General features: G+C 54.4%; 1 protein-coding gene across 2 annotated transcripts in view; it reads right to left on the bottom strand.

Moving 5' to 3' along the window:
- Window positions 1–17720, bottom strand: part of WHRN (whirlin) — a 121040-nt gene that overhangs the window by 29889 nt on the left and 73431 nt on the right. The window contains exons 5-9 of one of the 2 annotated variants that reach the window (XM_075015454.1): window positions 12714–12920; window position 12658; window positions 12199–12230; window positions 4539–4751; window positions 2783–2989 (exon numbers count right to left, since the gene is read on the bottom strand). In XM_075015454.1, coding sequence (XP_074871555.1) covers window positions 2783–2989; window positions 4539–4751; window positions 12199–12230; window position 12658; window positions 12714–12920 — 660 coding nt within the window. Of the gene's footprint in view, window positions 1–2782; window positions 2990–4538; window positions 4752–12198; window positions 12236–12657; window positions 12659–12713; window positions 12921–17720 lie in introns of both variants that reach the window. The other variant, XM_075015453.1, reaches the window with a different exon arrangement.

Raw genomic sequence — 17720 nt, 5'->3', positions numbered from 1 at the left:
TTGGTTGCTGCGGGGGACAGCCAGAGATGCAGTGGTGGGGGAAGGCAGGCCTGCTCCGACCTGCCCATCTGGGATCCGAAAGTCTCCCAATATTTTCCCACCAGTGTCCCTGTGAGCTGAGCACTTGGGTGACCGCCAAGGAAAGCTTCAAGTGCTACCCAGCTGATTAGCAGAGCGCCCTCAGCTGGCTGCCGTGTGCAGTGTGTGTTTCTATTGATGGTGTGCATGTACTCATGTCTTGGTGCACATCACAAAATTTATTCTGCCCACGGATGGCAAAATGTAGAGGGAGCCCTGTTTCCCACCCTTCCGTATTCCCCTTGTAATCATTTGCCTTCAAAAAGCTACCACCACTCCTTGCTTGAGGGCTGGTATTTGCCAGCACCTTCTCCCCCCTGCCCCCACACAGCTCTGGGGATAGTTTGCCGGCAGCCCTGGAGGTCCCAGAGTGACTCATGGGTTTCCTTGTGTGGCTGGATCCAGCGTTTAGTTTTCCTCCATCCCAGTGGTGCAAAGCTATGACTATGGGACTTTCGCTCAAGGCTGGCAAGCCAGGCCCATGCCATGAAACTTCTGCTTGGAGTTCAGAGCAGGCAGCCTTGTCCCCACGAAATCTCCCTCTGTTTCTCCTCTGCTGACTGCAGAACCATCCCATTAGCACAGAGCCTGGCCTCTTTTCCAACTGCCCCTCTCGCCACATGCCTCTGGCAGCCACCGTCATCGTCTGGTCCACTCCTGGAGGTTTTAATTTCCAAGGCAGCTAATGCGTTTATGATGAAAGGCATTTTACGGCTGGGAAATTAATTTCGGGGCCGCACCGCTGCACACTTCGAGGTGATTATGATAACTTAATTAGACAGTGCCTGCGGAGACGGCCCCGAGACTGTGATGGTGTCATTGACGTGCTGGGAGGACAACGACTGGCAGGGAATGCAGATGGCTCCACTGTGAGAGGAGGAAGCAGGTGGCAGGGAGTGTGCATTTATGGGGGTGCATGAGGGGGACTTATTTATATGGACAGCGAGGACCATCACAACACATGACAGGCCAGAAAGGACCAAGGCAGTTGGAGCCTGTGCCTGTGCAATGAAAAACGGAGGGTGGTGATATAGGGTGGGATTTTCAACAGGCTCCACCTTGGCCAGACTCTGCTGGCACTCCCACCAGTGTTCCCTCTATTTGCCCCATCCAGAGGTGGAATAAATTTTGTTATGTGCACCAAGGAATGCGTGGATATGCACCAGCCATAGACACACACTGCCCACTGTGGGCACTCTGCCAATCAACTGGGTGTAACCTGTATCTCCACTGGATGGCCCCCAAGCGCTCAACTTACATGGAATGCTGACTCCCACCAAGTTCAGCAGGGGCAGGGACGGTGCTGGTGCTCAGTCCTTCTCTCACCAAGAGAGAGGCACCATCTCCAAATTCCCCCAGACCTTTAAGGAGCACTCCAGGGGGTTCAGCTCTTCTGCAGTCCCCAGGAGCCTGCAAATGACCCTTTCCCAAGGACTAGGTGTGTCCTCTCCAAGTTCCCACATGACTGCTCTTCACAGATTATGGACCCCCACCCCAAAGGCTCTGAGGGCTAACACCCAGACCTCCCCCCGAGAGGAAACAGGAATCTCATACTCCTGCTTGTTCAGTTCCCTTTGGGCCATCATAGCCCAACTGTGGAGTCCCTTTGATGAGCTGACCTCCTGCACAGCAGGAAGGCTGCCCTGACAGCCACCAGACTTTAGGCATGTGTAACGCCAACAGACCTGAGTCACCAGCACCAGGGATTGAACCTGCAATCATAGGGGCTAAAGCCCTGTGCTCTACCACCTGAGCTAAAAGCCAGCTGGCTCTCAGCTGAGGGTGCAGAGCAGAGACTTCACTCTCCCCAGTATGAGGTCTCAGTGCCTCTGAGTACTACACATGGAACTTCTGAAACACTTAAGGGACATGCAGGTACATTTCCCATGTGCTCCAAGGGTCTCTCTGCCTTGGCTACATGGATAAGGGCCATAAATACCCACAAACACAGGCTAGGGGAGGTCTCAGGGAATGAATCTGATGCTTCTGTGCCATTTCTGGCTCCTGGCCAGCCCCCACCTGTCACTGAACATAGGACCTCAGGAGCCAAAGTGCTGCCAGAGAGCTAAGCGTGAGCCTCTCCATGCACAACATGAGCTTCTCCAGCATTACAGTGCTGGGTTCCAGGCACTGCCCAGCAGAAACCAATCACCGGCCAATCAAAGCTGCCCCTGGCTATCGATGGTGGTCCAGTTTCTCTTGCTTCAGCAGGAGAGATTTCCTCCTCCCACACAGTTCACAGCTGACTCTACCAAGCCCGGAGTCTGGAGGTGGGAATGGGCCAGGGGGTTGCCTGGTTGATTTTTCCTGGATGCTGCTAGGAGGCAGTTGCTGCCCCTGGTTTGACCAAGCTTCAGTGCAGCGGGTGCAGTGAATAGGCTAAGCCCATCCTCCTTGCCTCAGGCACCACCTCACGGCCATCTCTGAATAGGAGACGAGGGTCTCCACAGTGCCTTCAGCCGCTGCCAGAGCGCAGTCACGGTGAGCACGGAAGGCCAGCAGGAGCATGGGAGCTTGGGGACCACGTGAAGACGTGAGGAGAGCAGGTTTGTGGAGGGTTTTTGTGGGTGAGGGGGAGTGGGGCCTATACAGAAGGACATCATAGGATGGCAGGCTGGGGATAAAGCTTCTGGGGGAAGCAGGAAGGGCCGGGAGGCGGAGCAGGACTGGCAGGAAAGCCCTGAGGGAAGGGGAGTGCACTTACCCGGGCCGAGCTGACTGTGGTGGAGGTGAAGTGACTGCCAGCGGAGGAGCCGGTGTCGCTGCAGGATGTCACGGAGTAGGAGTCAGCACTGGGTACTGAGGCCTGCCGGGCCTTCATGGACTCGATCTCTCGCTTCAGAACCAGGTTATCAAAGCGTTCGAGGTCCTGAGGGGCTATCACACCCCTCACCTCAGAGAGCAGCGAGAACTGGATGGAGGGAAGGGCCAGGCCAACCCTCAGCCAGTGCCTGGATGGCCCTGACAGTTGGCCTTTCCCTGCACCACGCTGGCACACATTTCGCTAACCTCGTAGTGCCAATCCTCTCGGCAAAGGCCATCTTTGCAGCTGGACCTCCTCAGAGGACCCTGTGGTATTTTCAGGTTTGCACGCTCACGCGGTGGCCACGTGTGCTCCAGCCAGCAGCAATGCAAGCTGACGACTGCGTGCGTGTGAACACACAGATCTGCCTGTGCAAAGGGTGCATTTACCTGCACGTGCATCACACCCAGCGAAGCCCACAGCCCCCCTCAGGCCAATGCTTCCAGCGCTCGGCACAGAGGGAGCATTTCACAGGGCTGCAGGAACCCCACTCACTGGGGACATTCATTTGCTTTTCACTGTCCCCTTCTCTGGCAGCCAACTCCGTTTACTCCCCTTGTGGCAAGGAGCTCGGGTTTACTGTGCAATTGGCACAAGCAGAGCGGGCGACTGCCCCCGCACTTACCGACGGCAGGAGGGGCCATTCGGGCTCCATGGTTTTAGAGGGAGACCTGCCCATCATTTCACCATAGTGGGGGTAGGGACGCTTGCCCAAAGGGGGACAAATGCTGGCAGACTTACCTGAGTCTGTGCTGCCTGTAGCAGCCCACAGCCATCCGGCACTGGGTAGCTAACAGCAGCACAGGGGGGCCAGGGCAGTCACTAATCACCCAGGGAAAGGTGACATGCCCCTTCTGCTTTCTCTCCCCTTTGCTCCACCCCCCTGAAAGCCCCAGGTGATTTCATTGCCCACCTGGAGGCTGAGGCTGTGGAACAGCTGCCCCGTCACCTGTCTCCAGCGACACACTCCAACACATCGGCTGGGCTTGCCTGGGCTTAGAGGGGCCGAGCTCAGGTTCCTGCTCCCTGCTGGCTCCAGGATTCCCTCCCCAGTGAGGGGAGCCCAAAGGAGTCATCTGCCAGGTTCCCCAGGGGCTCTGCCACCGTGTGTCACAGGGATATCAGCAACGCCCAGCTGCATGGCTGGAGCGACTCTGAGCTCCTAAGCTCAGGGACAGAGTTTGTGCACTAGGGCATTCTGGAGAGTGGTTCAGGCTGTAATCAGCCGCCCTCACAGCCTGTTTCAGCCACTCCCTGCAACCTTAGCTGTGCTGAGGGCAGCCCCTAGAAGAGATCAGGGCCTCATTGTGCAAGGTGCTGCACAGAAACAGTGAGACAAGAAGCTCTGAATTTCAACAATGGGTGGGAGGAGAAACAGGCTCAGAGAGGGGGAGTGACTTGCCCAGGGTCACAGCAGGTCAGTGGCAGGGCTAGGAACGGACCCCAGGTCTCCTGACTCCCACTGTAGTGCCCTCTCCATTGGTACATGCTAGATCTCTGCTGCAGTTTGGGGTTGGAGAATCAGTTGGGCTTCCAGATCACCCTGTTCACTAGCAGCTGGCCAGCTGTGCTGTTCCAGGAACCGGCCTGACTCCAGCCCCATTCGCTTTGCTGCAGACGACCCGTACTTCCCTGTGCTGGAGTCGCTGGGCCTTACCTTGGCGTGGGTGTTGAGTAACTCAAAGAGAGCCATGACGAGGGAATCCACGGAGATGTTGGTCTCCTTGTATTCGTCCAAGTAGTAGGCCATGGTCGCCCTCTCCTGTTCGTTCAGCAAATGGCGAGCTTGCTCCTCCAGCATGACACGGGTCTGGTTCACCAGGCTGCTCAGCGTCACCTGGGAGCCAGCCAGGCCCCTGTAAAACATGGGCTGAAAGAGACGAGGTGGGGACCAGGTTACCCCAGGGCTGGACAAATGAGAAACGAGCCTCAGCAATGCAGCAACAACAGCAGACAGAGAGGTTACGGGTGACACCACATTAACACCATCCATGGCCTCCAATCAGCCATTGCTGGCCAGCTGACACTGGCTTTGTCGATGCTGCCCTGAACTGAGAGCTGAGGAAAGATGCCTGACTAATGGCTGGCCCATAGGCTGGAGGCCTCTTGTCTCCAGAACAGTGCAACACAGACAGCGGCAGGGCCCAGCAACCAAATCTCGGGCTGACAGGAGAGTGGCCTTCAGGGTCGTTGGATACTCAGCTGCCCTGCTCAGGCTCCCGCTGGGGAGGCGTTTGTGAGGCAGACACCAGACGTGGAGGGGGCAAGCTCATTTCACACCAGCCACCAGGTGGTATAGACGAAGGCTCCCCGGAACGAGGGAGGCTTCTCCCGAGGGCAGTAGCACCTGGTGATTGGCCCAGCCGCCTCCTGGCATGGCCCTTTGCAGGTGCAGTAGGCTCTGGAAGACACATCAAGACTTAGGGCTCCTGGGAATGGACAGTGCTGGGGGAAGCAATCTGGACACCATACCTCCGAGGGCCTGAAACCTTGCAGAGAAAGCAGAGCAAGTGTCCCTCTCCCTCAGCCCACTGGGAGAGGAGCAGCAGCATGAAAGCCGCCGGCTCCTCTTTGCAGCCAGGTGCTGGCCGGAGAAGGAATGGTGGCTAATTGTTCCGCTGGAGGAACTTGGCAGAGGCTCTGCAGTTGACTTAAGTCACCATCCCAGCTCCAGGCGGCCTGGGAGGGAACCTTGCTGCCCAAAGGAGGGCACGACCGACTGACCTAAGGCTGAGGCACCCGGGAGATAACCCTAATTCCAGAGAGAGGGCGGTGCTGTGGTAGGGGGTGACTCCTGTCTCCACCAGGGTAGGACTGACCAGTCCCAGGAGAGAGGCAGAGGAGTCACAGGCCAGCAGCTGCAAGAAAGGCTGGGAACAGCTCCCAAAGGGGGCCACTACAGTGAGCAAAGCAGCAGCAGAGAGAGGCCTTAGATTCCAGGCCGGGAGAGACGGAGAAGACCCCAGAGACTGGGGGAAAGATGCTGGGCAGGCTTGGCAGAAGGAAGGAGCAGCCCAGGGAAAAGGAAGGAGACTCCTTGGCTGCCTAACCAGGGCTGGAACCCAAAACAGAGGGTTACAGAGGGGCCTGGCTTCCCTTACCCTTCTCCACATCATGGGCATTGGAAAAGGAAGAGGCCAAAAGTCACAGGCCCCAGAGGGAGTTTGAGGCCCAGACTCAAAAGCCACTGGACCAGGGCCCTATCCAGAGCTTTTCTGTTGGCCCCAGCACGGGAATGGACTGAGCAGTGCGCTGGCCACAGGGCACGTGTAACACCAGACCGTCATGGCGCCGGAAGGACCGCAGGGGCCACGAGACTGGAGAAGCCCTGCGACACCGCTCCCCGGCACAGGGAGGTGAAGTGCAGCAGCACTTCCCTTTTCAAAGTCAGCCTCACCTCTCGGGGGCCCCGCTCTGGATCTCCAGCAGTGCTGAGCCCCTGCCATTCCCACGGGCTTTCTCTGGAGCTCTGGATGCCTGGCAAACAGCACCCAGGTGCTCAGAGCTGATGACAACAACCAGCAGCAGAGGCCACATTAGACAAAAACTGGCCTTTGTTACTGTGATGTGACCTGGTCTCTTAAAGGGTGGGGGGGCTCCATAGCCCACTACCAACCCCCTTCCCAGCCAGCCAGGTCTCCTCACTGAGATGCTGTGCACCCATTACGTGCTTCACACAGAGCTGTCCTCTTTCAAGAGCCGCCTTTATTACAGCAGGCATCTTTCCCAGCTCACAGTGAGAACACAAGCCAGCCCTGATTGATTCACAGCCCTGAACAAGAGAGTCATTAGCGGCTTTATGTCAAAGCCACCGTACAAGCCTCAGGGCTCTAATATTAACCTTTTCCTCTGGGCTCCGTTCACAGTCTGTCATGGGGCGAACGCTTGGTATTTAAAGAGAACTTATTGACTTTCTGCATGTGAGTTGGCTCAGCAGCAAGCTACGGAGAGGCCTGTTCACTGACCCCTCCGTCGGAATTGCAAGGTGTCTGTTCAGCGTGCTCAGAGGGTTAGCTCTGAAAGGGGGCCCAGCATGGGCACTCTGTCAGGTAATAGCTGCTCAGTCGAGTGGTAGTGCGGAAGCTGGTCCAATAGGAAATAGGACTACACCCATCTTGTCTCTCATTCGTGGAGGAATTTGGCAATCTGTTTCCCTTCTGAGATGGAAGGAGCCTGTCGCCCTCCAGGGTACCCAGAACTCCATGCCAAGATGGGTCACTCAAGGTTGAGGGGCACCTTTCAGATCTTGACCACTCGCAGTCACAGAAGACCTCCTGGTACTGCTCGCACTCCACAGCCAGCCAGCCTGGCCAGATTCCAACCTGGTCATCCAGCCAACCTGACCTCCTGGCAATTGAATTGGTTCTGCCCTGCTCCTGGGCACTGTTCAGCAGCTGCCAGACTTCACCCCAGAGGTGGCTGTCCTTCTGTGCTGGGCTAAGCGATTACTTTATAACGGAGTTCAGGAAGTGCTTTGGCTGCTTTGGAATACAAGGAAGGATCTTTATCTGCAAGTAGAGCTAATCTCATGTTTCCAAGAGCAGCGGACATCTCTGTAGCTTAAGATGAAGCCAAAGGGCCCCAAGGAGAGTGCAAGCCATTTCTGGTGGCAGGAACCACACCTCACACGCTGCCAGTGTATCCCTGCTGAAGATTTCCTGCCCCCAGAGTGAGCAAACTGTTCTTGGATGGACAAACTGAGGCAATGAGAAGCTCCATCGGCTGCGACTCCCCTATCTCAGCTCTGTCGCACTCACACAAATCTCTAGTTGCCCCTGGGAAGGCTGCAAACCCCTCCTGTCAGGCCATAGCCTAAACACAGCACCTCTTTGTCAGGTCCTTCTATGCAGGATCTGCTAGGAGAGGAACGTGGAAGAAGGAGGCACGGAAACAGGGTTCAGGAAAGGAGAACTGAACAGCAGCTAGGATCAAGTGAGAGCTGCTAACAGCACCAGATATGGTACCCAGAGGCTACCCAGATTGAAGTGCAGCACATGTGCAATGAGAAAGGTAACGAGGTACAGACAAAACCCACAAATCCTCTCTCCTCCTGCCAGAGCTCACCCTTGACCCACACACCTCACAGAAGCAGGGCCAGAAAGCAGGAGTCATGGGACACTGCTCTAACCATGAAACCACACTGCCTCTGCCAGGGAGGGGGTGATGTGGAACAAAACTGCAGTACCCCTTGGTTTCTGCTAAGAAGGTAGTGACACCCCTACCCCCAAAAGATCAAATGACATTCTAGCTTAATGAGACTAGCCCTGTAACTCTACAGCTAAAAATTACTGCCCCCCAGCTGGAGAAACAAAGGGTTTGCCTAAGGACCTTATCCCTTCAATAGGGATTCAACAGGGTGTTACTGACTTAACACATCGCCTCCAGGCTCTACTGCTGCCTGGGCCAGTGAGTGTCAGGCTTCCCTCTACCAGAAGGGACAGAGCAAGATCCATGGCAGTTCTCTTCTGCCCACCCCCACTGCTGCCAGTTCATAGAGCCCAGACTGCACAGGGTGCAGGACAGCCAGCAGCACAAGAGCCAGGCAGATGCAAACCTGGCTGACCTAAGAGCATCTTCTTTTGGAGCGACTCTTACACAGTTGTGTTCCCTGAACAGACCAGGGTCTGCTGCCTTCCCACCCCAGGGATGCAAAGTGTTGTAAAGAAGCAGAAGTCAAGCTAGGGCTGGGGAAGCAGTGAAACCAGCGCAGGCTGTGAAACACAGTTGTGCCAGAGATGGAGTGTGCATCTGTGATCAGCACGTGCCACCTGCGGACTGTCCCAGCTCCTTTCCGCTGAAAAGGGGGATGCTGCCCAGAGAACCAGGGCAGAGCAAAGCAGCAACTCCCCGGCCCTGGACTCCTGGCTGTTCTGCGGCATGCAGTGCTGGGGTGGGGCGTGTCAGGCTCTGCTCAGGCGGCTGGGTATTGGAAAGGTCCTGGAGGTGTGAACGTAACAGCCGGCACTGCCAGGTAGGAGATTCTACTGGTGCCCAGAATGTTTCAGAGTTCTCGCTGGCAGTGCCAGGCCACTGCTGGGAGGACCAACACCGGCTCCGCTCTGTTCTTTTCAGCCTGTGCTAGTTCTCATGCAGAAGGGAGAGTGATCTAGTATCAGTCATTAATCACAGCCTGGCCCTGCTGTTTTCCCTGTGCGTGGTCTCAGCTCATAATTATCCAGTCAGCTTTTTGTCAGGCACAACACTGCTTCGGGGTTCCCAGATCTCTCTCCTGCTGCTGATGCTACAGTTCTGCCCAGGCAGGGTTGGCACCAGCCAGCACTCACTAGCAGGAGGGAAGACGTCTAGTAACATTGCAGCTCTGAGCCACAGTGGCAGACAAAGCTGTCTTGGGCTGGAGAGCCTCCCCTCTTCATAGGGGCTTGCAGGGGTGACTTGGGTGGGGGAGAGTCAGTTAAATGGAGCCCTCCCCATGATCATTCATGGGAGGCAGATCTCCAGTGTTCACCCCTCACTGCTGCAAAATAGGTCCTCAGACTCATCAGGCCCATTAAGAGTACCCATTGCTCTGCCACTCCACTGAGCACCGATCAGTCCCTGCCCTGTGGGCTCAATCCAGGAAATCCTCCAGGCGACCTCCAGACCTGCCAGAGAACGTGACTACTAGCTCAGGCAGGCAGGACTGTGTTGGGATGCAGCTCCGCAGGGGAGATGCAGGGTGTTAGTGACCCTGGACAGCACAGGGGGTGATTAACCGGCCTAGGAACCACAGAGGACGCCAGGGCCACCCGAGGGCCAACAGCTTCAATGAGAAGAATTTATTTTACAGTCATTACTGATGAGTCCTGAGTCCCGGGAGCCGGAGCTGAACAGATGGGCTAAAGCCCCGGGGTGGATCCTATGGTAGTTCGCTCACATGGCCCGACTGAGCATTGTCCCAGTACAGCAGCAGCCAGCAGAGAGACAGACAGCAAAGCAGGGTGCAGCGGAGGAGGGAGCACACCCGCATTAGGCAAAGCTTTGCAGATCTCCCTTCTGCTGCCTGTCTCATTGCAAGGCTGTGCTCGTAGCCTCGGAGCGCAGGGGAGCACAGCACGACGCACACGGCCGGTCATGCTTGCACCATCAGGAGTCTGCCAACTGCCCTCAGGACACCACAGATGCTCCCTCTGTCCACATTCTGGAGCCCCTCAGGCCTGCTGGGAATCACAGGGCCCTGGAGTGAGTCTGCTCATTGCCAAGTGTCCCCATAAGCTCAGCACGTCGCTGTCCTTCACCTGCGCCTGCAGGCTGCCAGCAAGGGAGTATAAGCAAAGCTAGAGTCACTGTCCAACTTGTCCTTGTTGAGAGGAAATGCAGAGCTGGTGGCACACAGCTCCCTTCCATGATCCCAGGGGCATGCAAAGGAAAGGCTGTGGTTGCTAGCTCTGGCCTGGAGGTGGTAGGGCATCCCAGCCCCCAGAGCAACAAGGCCTTCAGACCTGGTCACCCACCTTCTCCCACCAGGACCCAGACCAGTGGGATACTGATCCAGCCCCGAATGGCTGGTGCTGTGGGAAGGGCTGTGATAACACATCAGCCTGGGATGGAGATGGCTGAAATCAGCCTCCAGGATGTCCGCCGTGCTGAGTCTCTGGCAGCGAGGACACACCCATCGGCTCCTGCTTGGTGACAGGTGCTGTAAGGAGGGCAAGAGAAATCCAACCCCACCTCTCATTCCTCCCCCTAAGAAAGGGCACTCCCTGGGGAATAAACTGGAGTTACTGGGTGGGGGAGGCTGTCCCCACGAGCCCACCTTGAGAGCCACATTTGCACAGCACAATGGACACAAGCACAGCCAGAGAGTTATCCCATTGCCCAGCAGCCCGGATCCCCTTGCACACCAACAATGCAACACAGAGATGCCTGCAGCTGCCAGCTCTTTGGTTCAGCTGTGCTCCTGTATGACTTCGACCAAGCTGACGTCCCCAGGTAGACTCGAAGCGTGTGGAACGTGAAGATCCCCCTTCACCCCTGCACGAGCTTGGCTCCATCCCTCTGAATTCTGTCTCTTTGAATGTCTCTTCTTTGATGCAGATGAATGATAGGGGAGACAACTGCCAGAGTGGCAGACTTCCCCTGGAAGGGGGATGCCCACCCCCTCACTCAGTGATCAACTGGATTGCCTTGCCTGATAGAAACTCAGAGCATCCCCATCCTCACTGGGCTCTTGAGCCCAGTCACTCCCCAACCTCTGCTGCACTTGCACCAGGGTGTGGGCAAGAGGCTCTAACAAGCCTGTGCACTGAAGATAGCTGGTGGAAGGGAGAGCAACATCCAGTTTTCGTGGTGGAAGGGGACCCACCTCTCTTCTAGAGAAACGTCAGACCCAAGGCCGGCTGGAAAGCAGGGAGGAGCCAGGAAATATCTGCATGCTCTTGGAGAGCCACATCCATGTTGTCTGTCAGAGCAGGTGAAAACATGTTTGGCTCTTAAGTGTCCTTCTTCATTCCTACTGCTCTCCTGCTTCCAAGCAATCTCCACCCATTTTAGAGAGTAGCCCCTGGACAGGACACAGGGCTAAGCAGTGCTTCAGCAACTGACATTGCGTGGGACTGTAGCACCTCCCTCTGCCTGAGTTAGAAAAGTACTCTGACATCTCTATCACTTTCCATCCAAGGGCCCATAGGTGTTCAGGGCCATTATTTTGTCCCTCTTGGAACTAGAGAATTTACCATGTGGGATCAGTTCGGTGGTCCATAAGATCCCATCACCATGGTGACAGATACCTGATGCTGCTGGAGGAAGATGAAATCCCTGGATAACTGTGCTTATGGCCTGGAGCATGGGATCTGATGATCATTACACCTTGGTTTGCGTGACTGGTGCTATTTCTGTTGGCCATCAAATGACAGGTTGAACCTCTCTAGTCTGGCACTGTCTCAGCTGGCAACATCCACAATCCAGAATGATTTTAGTTAGATGGACAACCACTTATTATGGGTGTGCCCAAGCTTCAGGCAGTCCCATCAAGTGCGTTTAGAGCCACCAGTTCTGGTTATGTTATTTAGCTCAAATTTACCCCTAAATGTTTTCTAGGAGTCTATTAAGCAGTGGAAGTGGTAATGCTACTAGACAATATTGACCTCCCATGGTTTGGCATCAGTTAAGTCCCAAGGGTCCTGGATTAGAGAGGTTCAACCTGTATTTAAAAGGCCAGATGTTGGGAGAAGAGGGCTGATCTCCCAGCATGCTAGATTTTTACTGTGGGATAAAATAAGAGCAAGGCAGCTATGCAAAGATGGCTCTCATCTCCCAGTGGAGCTGTGCCTAATTCCAGCCCACAGGGGCCCCTCATCTCCCCCTTTCTGGAGTCTTACCTTTGCTGTCATCTCAGATGTGTGGTCACCAGCTGCCCTGTGAGGAAAGAGAACCACCTTTAGTAACACACCAGCTCAGAACAGCCGGAATTGGCATGGTAACAGGCAAGGATCTTATTAAAAAGGCTATTTGCCCTTCTCTCATTGTTTAGGTTAACACTAGAATATTAAGGTGCAGGCCATTGGTTAATGGCTTCTAGACCATGGGGAGCTGTGTTCTAGATTTCAGGGTACTGCCCCATACTGAGTTCTAGGCTACGGGGCAATCCTCCAGGTTCCAGAATACAGTCCTAGGGTCTAGGTTACCAGGATCTAGGGATAGGATGTTAGGTTCCAGGCCACAGGCTGCTGAGCTCCAGATTACAGGTATAGATAGCAGCAGGTTCATAAAACATAGCCAGCTAAGTTATGGAGTACAAGCCACTAATCTCACAAAATTACAAGCATAGGACGTGGCACGCTAGCTCGTAGGGCATACAGAGTAAGCGTCTACAGATCTAGCACCAAATGCATACAAACCCTGCAGCATTCACCAGGCTCTCTCCAATCTGGGAGCTCGCTATCCATCGGGTCTCATCCACAGTGGTGCGGGCGTGAGGCAGCCTTCCGATGTCCTTCACGGTCATGATGAGGTGCTGCGACGACTTCAGCAGCCTCACTGCCTCGTCGTGGGGGATGCTGAGGAAACTTCTGCCATTCACCTCCAGGATCTGGTCTCCCACCTGCAGACGCAGTGAGAAATGGAGGTGAGAACCCCCAAGCATCTCTTTGTGTTAGAGCCAAGCATTCCTCTTGCCGGTATTCATCTGCCATGTAGCTGCGTATCCTGTGTCACATCTTACCCGCGGAGCAGGGTCTCCCCGCTCCTATTACTGCCTCACTAGCAGCTCCTTTCCTCTGGAAAGATTTGCAAAAGCCCTTCTGGGGATGGTCACCTTCATGGCCAACTCTGGGGATTTGCACTGGGGCATCTAAAAGGTTGAGCAGCTACAGCTTCAGCTAAATCACCCCTGCAGGGACTACAACAACTCCCGTCCTCCGTGGGCTGGGCACAGTGAGGGATCAGCAACACGCGCTCACTGTTGGGTTACATTTCCCTCTCCCTTAAGCAAGGCTGGATCATGAACCCTTGTGGGGTGAGATTTTCTAAAGGAATCAGCTGCCTTTGGCAAGTGAATGTGTGAGTGTAGCACCCTGTGCTAGCTTGACTCTAACTAGCCGCGGTAACTCTAGTAGCGTAAAGATGATGGCACAGGCTAAGGACAGAGTACGAGCCTGTCAGGGGACCTGGGGATGTACTTGAGTTGTCACGCATGCTGCGATAGCTACGTGATTGTCATATGTCTATGCAATCACACCTTCCCTTGCAGGGTAGATGTATTCTTACAGGGACCCATTAAGTGGATGGGGTGACCAAAAACCCCTGTACAGGGGGTGCACACTGGTGCCAAGTGGTTTTGAAAACCTGGGCTTTATTTAAGTGTCTCAGGGCACCTCTACACTGCAATTAGACACTGGCAGATGGCCCATGTTGCTGACTCGGGCAAAGGAGCTCACTGCAGATACTCAGGCTTGGTCTGCAGCCTGTGCTCAGGGACCCTCCCACCTCAGAGGTCCTAGAGCCAAGTCTGAATACCTCTGCAGCAACAGAATAGCCCCCTGGTCTGAGCCCCGTCAGCCTGTATCAGCCGGCACAGGCCCCATGTGGGTTTGAACTCCAGTGTGGTCAGACCCGGAACAGGAGTAGAGCTCTTCCGAAAACCTGCTTCCAATTGTGAGCGGTGAACCGTGACTACCTGGCCTGGAGCCCTCAGTCTGATCTCGCCCACTGGGCCCAGAAACGGGGCACAAATGGTGCTTTGGCACAGATGCTGATTGGCTGATTTTTTTTTTAAATGGAGGATAGTTTAGTAGTTGTCACTGACTCTGTTGTCTCCTGCTGCCCCTCTGCTGGCTGCTACTTACACATGGTGTTGTGGTCCACCACCCTTGTCCCGCCACCATCTCCTCCTGACCCCTCCCACCGCAAGTTCAGCCTCCGCATTTGCACCAGCTCTCAAATTTTCTTGCAGTTCCTCCCCTCTGGTACGACGCCGAGCCAGCAGGAGCCCCTTTGCCTGGTGTGTCTGTGTCCTCATCTGGATGCAGAAATCAGGCTTTGCAGCACCCGTGGGGCAGGGCTGCAGTGAGTTCTCGAGTGAGTCTAAGCCTCTTCTCATTTAAACCAGAGGGATCTCGCTCAGAGTTTACTGGCTGGATTAACCCTTCCTCCGTATTCTGTAATCACTCCTAAGCCCCTAGCTAATTTCCCAGCCCCCATATGGCGCTTACAAACTCAGCCTGTTAACAGAATCTGCCAGGAGCTGGAAAACACTCCACTCCCTTGCTCAGTGCCACACCAGCTGTTCACGTTCGGTTTTGAGCTGCAAATCCTGCTCCGTGCCTCTAGGCAACTCTCTCCGGGGCTCCGAGGGGCGCACACTCTGCATGGTTTGCTGTGCTGTTTGTAACGCCCCTGCTCTGGTAATCCATTTGCACCCGGTCCCTGCTCACAGCAAGGAGAGCTGCTGCCTCACGTGGGCCGCCCTCCGGGAGCTTCACCGCAGTCTCTCAAGGGTAACCTGTTCCTGGTGTGAGACTCGGGCTCCCAGGCTGGTGGAGACTCACTTTGCAGCCAAATAGCAGCTGCCTGGAGTCTCACCTGGACTCTCTTGGGATGAATCATTTAACACAACAAGGGACGTCTCCTGGCATACAGGGCGCAGCAAACGAGGGTGCAACAGGCATCTCGCTCTCATGCCTGGTCTAGACAATCTTACGGGGAGTCATCAGCAGAGTGAACAATTGGCCACTTCAAACTCCTCAGCAGCCTGTCTGTCAAGGCCCCTTGGAACACCCTGGCAACAGTAGCGTCAGAGCTTGAATCCTACTCCTGCTGCAAAAGCACAGTGACTACCAGCTGAGCTAAAGGAGAATCTCCATCAGCTGTTAGCAATATAGTGCATAAGACACAAAGCAGAGCATTTTTGATTCTATGCAACTCTAAGTAGGGTATGAAGGAATGCTTCCATTACAGCTTGCTGGAATGGGAGAAAAACCCCGGATGTGTGTATGTAAGTGCAGTTTGTTCCTGTGTGCTTAGATCTGCTAGCTATTCAACTGATCTAGTGGTGTTTCACCCAGTGTAATCAATCTGGAGTCTACCAGGGCATTAGCTCTGTCATACTGGCAACTGGGGGATTTCTCATTAGTCCTTCTTCCCTTTTCCCAGAAAGAGAGTTAAACTCACCTGCCAAACGGCTGCAGGTAGAGAAGGGAATGCTCCACTGGCTGGGTTCTAGGTCCTGGCTTGTGAGCTCAGCCCCCTTTTCTCCACATCGCTGCTCCCAGGGCTGGCATACATATTCCATGCTCTGGCTATGGTTACACTGCTAAGCTTTGCCAACAAACCTTATGTCAACACCCAAAAGTCGATGGCGAGGTTTGTGTTGTCGACTGTGCTCCCAGTGTAGGGCAGAACTGGAGCCATCCAATGAGCTGTTCTTTGTTTGTTCCCCAAACGGAACAGCTCGCTCTGCTGCCAGATTCTTCTTGGAGCTTTGTAAGGGGAGGGACAGCTGCCTGCAGGGCAGCAGAGCTCAAAACACTGCACAGAGGGATCAAGGCAGGCATCGTGTGATACTGGTGGAAGCCAGTTCTGTCCGCAAAACAAACTGTACTGTATCTATACTTGTTCGTTGTCAACAAAAAAGGTGAGAAGAAAGAAAAATGTCTCTTATAGGGTGGAAGATTTTTGTTGCTGAAATGGGGTGTTTTTCCCCAACCAAAAGTCAATTGCAATGTGGAGGTGCTCACTGATTTGTCTGCAAAAGGCAGGTTTTGGCGACAAACTTTGGTAGTGTAGCCACAGCCAAAGAAACGTGCCAGAGGAGCAGAGGATTAGCTCTCACCTTTGCCCGTCCCAAGTACAGTAGGCCTAATGGGCTACATGTAGAAGAGATTGGGAACGGCTCAAACTAGGAAGTACGAAGGGCTGGATCAGGGTATGGTGGATACAGCAGGAGTAAAACTGAAGTAAAGGGCTGTTACTGGCTTGTGTCTCTGTTATGCTGTGAAGCGCCACCCTGGTTGTGTTACACAGTATTGCTCTGACCCCTATGGAGCTGTTGTTCCACCCCAGAGGTGGCTGGGTGTCTGTGGTAAATGAACTTGGCCCCTGTGTATGGCTCTCTGGCTGATAAACCAGATCTCACTGATTCCACTGAGAGCTCCATGAGAGATGTGGAAATTATACTGATACTAGAAGACTTGCCTGGCATTGCCTGGGTCCTTCGGAACAGGGAACTCGTGGTAGGGGAGGGATAGGGGAGGAGGCAGGGCAGGGCCCTGGGGAGGCTGGGGACATGCAAAAGTGAGGGTTGGGTGTGAGGAGCGACTCAGGGCGGGGGTCCCATCCAGCAGGGCTTTCTCCCTCCCCTGACTGCCAGGAGACTTCTCTCTGCCCTCCACCATCACCAGGACCTTTCTTTCTCCCCCCAGTGTCCTGGGAGGCAGGGGCTTTCTCTCCCATCCCCTGCTTTTCTGGCAACAGGGGCCTTTCCCTCCGTCTTGTACGGCTTTCTCCCTGCCACCCCTCCAGTGCTGCAAACTCTGTAAATGCACATAACTGCATGGGTGCAGCAAAGGTTTAAGCACAAAGGCATCAGAAAATGAAGCCTGCACTGTGTGAAGGGTGAAGCAGGAGAAGCAACATTTTTGGAAGACGAAATTATTCAGACTCAAAGACAACAAGAAGGACCTATAAAGCTGAGGGACCGGGCAACACAACTCACCTAAAATTATTTGCAGAGTAGCACAAGGGCATAGGCATTGGAAGGGCTGATGAATGCACTTTGATTGTTTCTAAATTAATAACAACTAATCAGGAAAAATACCAAGGCATCCTGGTAGACAGGTCAATGAACAGCTGCTCAGTGTGCAGCAGAAGTTTTAAAAACACAAAAAACAAAAGAAAAACATCAACAAGATGTAGTGAAAAGCCAGACACAGAGAATAGCCCCCAATCTGCTCTACAGACCAACTGCATACCCTCACCTTGAGCACCCCCATCAGCTGTGGTCACGTTCACCTCAGACAAGCTAAGAGCAGAAACAGGAAATGTCCCAGAGAGGGCCACAAAGATGATTAACCTCATAGAAAGGCACCCAGGGAAGAGATTAGACAGACCTGGCTGGTTAGCTTCAGGGACTGTCTACACTGGGGTTTTTTCTTTTTCTTTGGAACCCCTTTTTTTTTTCCTGAGGAAAACAAACAAACCCCAAAGCGTTCCCACAGCCAAGCTGGATCATTCAAGATCAGAGGGCTTTTCCCTCGAAATAATTACACCCTGCTCTAGGAACAACTTTTGTTGCCCCCTCCAGGTCAAAAATGACTGTTTGGGATCCAAGCACAGTTGTTGTCAACTTTATTGGCCTCTGGGGAGGCTTCCCAGCATGCCCAGATAGGTGGTCACTCAAGTCAGC

This window comes from Carettochelys insculpta, chromosome 21, assembly GCF_033958435.1.
Source record: "Carettochelys insculpta isolate YL-2023 chromosome 21, ASM3395843v1, whole genome shotgun sequence".
NCBI classification, from domain to species: domain Eukaryota; kingdom Metazoa; phylum Chordata; order Testudines; family Carettochelyidae; genus Carettochelys; species Carettochelys insculpta.
Note: the sequence above shows the minus strand (reverse complement) of the source record. Positions and strands in the feature narration are given on the sequence as shown.